The sequence below is a fragment of the Leptopilina heterotoma genome, unplaced genomic scaffold, assembly GCF_015476425.1.
Source record: "Leptopilina heterotoma isolate Lh14 unplaced genomic scaffold, ASM1547642v1 Lhet_358, whole genome shotgun sequence".
NCBI classification, from domain to species: Eukaryota; Metazoa; Arthropoda; class Insecta; order Hymenoptera; family Figitidae; genus Leptopilina; species Leptopilina heterotoma.
The window spans coordinates 932,611-937,890 of NW_025111038.1; the positions used below are offsets into that span (position 1 = coordinate 932,611).

Genomic DNA, 5,280 nt, shown 5'->3' on the forward strand with positions numbered 1-5,280 from the left:
CGTTCGTTGCAAATGATGTTTGTTGCTTCGAAATTAAATAGATGGTCATTTTCATGTGCATGAGTGACCAAAGCTGTTTTTCTACTATCGTTTCTACAATCCCTCTTATGTCCACTTAATCTGTCTTTAACCCTAGAAGGAGTACGTTAATTTACTCACCCTCTAAGGAGTAACTGGGGTGTCCCGACACCCCACGCTTTAAACTTGTTTTATAAGGTTTATATTTGACGTAAAAAAATTAATTATAGTGAATTGATTGGTTTTTTAGTAAGGACTACAATAATATTATTCATATTTTTATAAATCAAAAAATTTTGAAAAAAACCATAAAAACCCAAAAAGTTGCAAAATTTACTTTTTTCACAAAAAACGTAGTTCCTTAAAAATTTGACTAATTTAAAAACTATTTTAGGTTTTTAAAGTTAAATAGATACTTTTAGGGGAAAAAATTAGTTTTTGTATTACTTCCAAAAAACATAATTATTTGAACGTATCTGAAGTGAAAGAAATTAAAGACAATTGACGAATAGTGAAAATCATAAAAATGAACTATAAAATGGTCTTAAACAATTAATATTTACTAAAAATGGTGTTATAAATTTAAAATTTTACAAACTTAATATATCTGAATATATTAACATTAAAATTAATAACTTATGAAATGATTCTGTAAATTAATATTTAATCAAAGTTTTAATTAACAATTCTCTAATATATGTTAAAATATTATTAACAATATAGAATTTATAATTTAAATTTGACTATCATATACTACGCTTTTCTGTATTAGAATTTAATTTCTGACTGTAGAGAGAGCACAGAAATTTTTAATAAATCTTAACTGTAATTTTAGATACGCAACAAGCCAAGTAATTGTAATAGTAAATCTTGTTGCGTATAGTTCAAAATAAAATTTCTCAATAAAATACTAAAGTAATTGTCAATGTTGATTAAACAAATAAAACACAGTTGCTTAAATTTGAAATGATTTATTTATCACAATTTGATTTAAAATAAAGAAAAGCACTCCACATTTATATTAATAATTACAAGTTCAATATTCGAATTTGTTCGTCGTAATAATTCAACCACTTATCATTAACTCTTATGAGAGACTAATTTCTCTCTGAAAATGCTCTTCAATCAAGGCCATCACACCTTTTCCCTCTTACAGTTACTACTCTAATCACGCCGTCATCACCTGGATGCACTTCGGCAATTCTACCTAGCAGCCACCGTAATGGAGGCAAATTTTCTTCTCTCAAAACAACCAATCTTCCAACCTCAATTTTTTCCGACTCTCCCTTAAACCATTACGATCTTACATTCATTTCAGTCAAGTATTCTTGACTCCAACGCTTCCATACATCGATTTTTAATTTCTGTATGTGTTGCCATACAGAAAGGCGGTTCGTCGATACATCTGTAAAATTATCACTTTGTATTGTGTTAAGCGGTTTTAAATGAGGAAGTGTCCCGGTGTCAACACTCACAAATCAGTCGGTTCGCTTGACATCGGAGTGAGCGGACGCGAGTTCAAGACAGCTTTGATCTCATACATTTTTTTTCTTATTAAATGACTTGAAGCTAGGCCAACTGTCAGAACACACACTCTTATATACCAACTAGTTTTGCGTTTCTACAGAACGACTTTTTGAGATTAGGAGTACTCGCATTTGCCTGGACCACCCGTCAATGGGTTGATCTCATACATAAAGGTTGACAACTCCTCATATGCAAACAATGTTTCCCCTATCGTCCTGCGCATGTGGTGTTAAAGGGACTTCACAGCGGATTTCCATAGCCGCCCAAAATGCGGGATACGGGGAGGTATAAAATTCCACTCGATTTCCTGATTATTAAAATGATCTTTTATGGTATTATTATGTTTTTCAGAATTTATAAGACTGTGAAGTTCCTTCAACTCTCTATCAGTGCTCAAAAAATTTGTCCCATTATCGGAATATATAATTTTCGACTTTCCCCTTCTAGCGAAAAAACGGCGAAGTGCACCTATAAAGGCTTCCGTCGTTAAATCGCAAACAAGCTCTATATGTATTGCTTTAGTCGTGAGACACACAAATATTGCCGCATACACCTTTATTTTGTTCTTGTTACGGAAACGCTTCTCTTTAATATAAAAATAGCCACAATAGTCAATTCCCACTCGTTCAAAAGGATAACTTGTTGTTATTCGATCCCTTGGAAGATTACCCATAATATACATTGGGTCTTTTGGTTTCGCTCTAAAACATCTTATACATGTATGAATAATTTTCCTAACTACACTGCGACCATCAACTATCCAATATCGTTGCCTTAACGTATTCAAAGTTGCATTCGGCCCCGAATGCATATTTTTTTCATGAGCTTCTCGTACAATGAGGTCAGTTAGGGGATGTTTTTTGGGAAGCAGGATGGGGTGTTTCTGATTGTATTCAAGGTCAGATTTTTTATTCGTCCTCTCACTTGTAGCGTGTCGTCTTCCACAAATGGATTTAAAGTAAAAATCGTCGATCTCGTTGATACCTCTCGCTCGTTGTTCAATGCTTTCATCTCTTCATGAAACTCATCATGCTGGATCAGCTGTATTATTCTCTTCAGTGCATTCCTATGCTCTTCCACAAATGAATCAGTGCTTATAGATTTTGTTCGCCACTTCTTGATAAATCTCAAACACAATGCAACAAATCTGATCAATCCATTGAGCGAAGAAATACGTTTCCACAATTCTGATCGATTAATCTTAGTAGTTATCAGCAGTACCACTTTTTTTCTTTCTGGAACCTCGATTCCAAAAGTTATTCTCAACGAAGTCACGGGGTAGCTGACCTCTCGAGATGAGATCAGCAGGATTGTCCTTGGTTGGAACGTGCTTCCATTCCACATCTTGATCAACTGACTGAATTTCACTCACCCTGTTGGCAACGAAAGTTTGTAGAGAACGAGGAGATGTTTTAATCCAATTTAAGACTATTGTGGAATCTGACCACAGTATGATCTTGGAAAATTGTAAATTTATCGTAGAAATGACTGTTTTTAGCAGTTTGACCAAAAGTGTTGCAACACACAATTCCAATCTAGGGATGGTAATCTTTTTAACTAGCGCTACTCGTGATTTAGCGCACAAGAGTACCGATGAAGTGTGTTGATCATTTGATGCTCGAACATAGAAACATGCCCCATACGCTTTCTCGCTGGCATCAGCGAACCCATGCAACTGAAGCGCATTCGAGGACGTGACCTTGATCGAGCGTGGAAGTTTCCATTCAGATGTTAAATTTAGCTGATCACGATACGCTCGCCAAACAGATGATAATTCGTCGGGAACATGATTATCCCAACCAATGTTCAGTCTCCACAGGTCCTGAAGCAGCATCTTCCCGTAGACAATGACTGGTGCAAGCAAACCCAAAGGATCGTATAATTCATTAATCTGTGCTAAAATTGATCTCTTTGTAATAAGATCATTCATCGGTTTCACATTGACCTTGCATTGAAAGGCATCTTCCACAGAGTTCCAGGCAACACCCAACATTTTGTTAACCTGATCCTTGCAGAGCTGTTGATCACCCTTTTCACCACAATTCGGCAAACCCTGAAGCAGTCTCTCGTCATTTGCTGTCCATTTTCGCAGTTGCAATCCAGCTTTTCCTACCAATTCCACAAGGTCATCCCTTAGCACTTCAGCAGCATCAGGAAAATCTTCTTCTTCGTCTATTGCAAGCTGTTTTAAACAGCGAGTTGCCAGGTAAGGTGCTGCTGATGTCCCATATGTCACAGTCCTGAGTTGAAATGCCTGCAATGGTTCCCTACTACTTGCCCGCCAAAGAATCAGCTGATACCGACAATCCTCAGGATGAATTAAAAATTGTCGGTACATCTTTTCGATGTCACCGCTGAATAAGAAAATGTGTTTCCGAAAACGAAGAATTATTTCAAATATTCCATCTTGAATATTTGGTCCAATTTGTAGTACATCATTCAGAGAGAGTCCAGAATCCGAATCAGCTGATCTATCAAAGACTACCCTGAATTTGATTATTGAATCGTTCTCCTTAAATATGGCATGATGTGGAATAAAATATTTCTTTTTGTCTATAAAAGGCAAACGTACCATGCGTCCGAGGTCTTCATATTGCTTCATAAATGAATTGTATTGATCACGCAAGTTCTTGTTTTTATCCAATCGAAGTTCCATTGCAAAGAATCGTTTTCTCGCCAATTCAAAATTTGATCCCAAATCCTGAACCTTCTCATTGAATGGCAGATGAGTCACGTAGCGACCGTCTTCGTCCCTTCCAATATTCAATGAAAAATGACGTTCGCACTCTTCTTCTTCAGATGAAAGATGTTGTTTATCTTCAAGATGCTCTATTTCCCAGAGTTTTTGCAGCAAATTGTCCAATGGATCTCTGATCAAATTTGACTTTAAACCCTTATGACCTTGGGCACATCCAACTCTTCCTGTCACTATCCAACCCAAGTGTGAATTTTGAAGCATTGTTCGTGGTAAAGCAAGTTTAACTCGTTCTGTCAATAATAGGTCATAAAATAAATCTCCTCCTATTAATGCGTCAATTGTTGCTGGCCTATCAAAGTATGGATCAGCAAGTTGAATACGATCAGGAATGTTAAGGATTTTTTTATTTATGGGATTGCTGGGTATGTACCCAGCAATCCCAGTATCCCAGATCAGTAATTTTAGGAAGTACAAGGAAATCAAGTTCTACATTATAATTCGATTTTTTTTATTCAATTTTCGCGGAAACCCATTCATTACAAGAAAGCTGTTGACTATTTATGACTTCAACCGATGATTCTAATTTTCTCTTTTTCAATTTCAATCGATCAGCTAAATCCTTTGTTAATAAATTAGGTTGAGAGCCACTATCGAGCAGAACCCTACACACATGACTTTTTCCTTCATTATCAATAATATCGATCAAGGCGGTTGACAAAAGAACTTCTGATAAATTTTGGACATTTAAATGGCTATACATATTTAAGGGTGGAACTTCTTTATCAGATTCGGTTGTAGATTTAGCGCGAGATTCCATATGTAGTAATGTATGGTGTTTGCGATGACACTTATTACAATTTCCAGATTTGCACTCATTGATTAAATGATTACCACCCAAACAATTGAAACATAACCCCTTGTTCTTTACAAATTGAAATCTTTCACTAATTGATAATTTTATAAATTTTTCACATTGTCTAATACTATGATTTTCCTTACAATTTATACAATTAATAACCGATTGAACATTTACAAGA

The 5,280-nt window shown here is 35.5% G+C and overlaps 1 protein-coding gene across 1 annotated transcript; it reads right to left on the reverse strand.

The window, feature by feature from the left end:
* Positions 1 to 1,139: 1,139 nt before the first annotated feature.
* LOC122505429 lies at positions 1,140 to 5,060 on the reverse strand. Its single transcript, XM_043617040.1, has 4 exons — positions 4,773 to 5,060; positions 2,833 to 4,729; positions 2,470 to 2,732; positions 1,140 to 1,304 (listed from the first exon to the last, which is right to left on the reverse strand). Exons 1-4 carry the CDS (start codon positions 5,058 to 5,060, stop codon positions 1,140 to 1,142), a joined length of 2,613 nt encoding a protein of 870 aa, XP_043472975.1.
* Between the last annotated feature and the right edge of the window lie 220 nt (positions 5,061 to 5,280).

Coding starts and splice junctions, on each gene's coding strand:
- LOC122505429 (XM_043617040.1), bottom strand. CDS start 5,060: ATGGAATCTCGCGCTAAATCTACAACCGAATCTGATAAAGAAGTTCCA. Junction 4,730..4,772: donor AGCTTTCTTGTAATGAATGG/GTTTCCGCGAAA, acceptor ATTATAATGTAG/AACTTGATTTCCTTGTACTT. Junction 1,305..2,469: donor TGGAAGACGACACGCTACAA/GTGAGAGGACGA, acceptor TAATGGTTTAAG/GGAGAGTCGGAAAAAATTGA.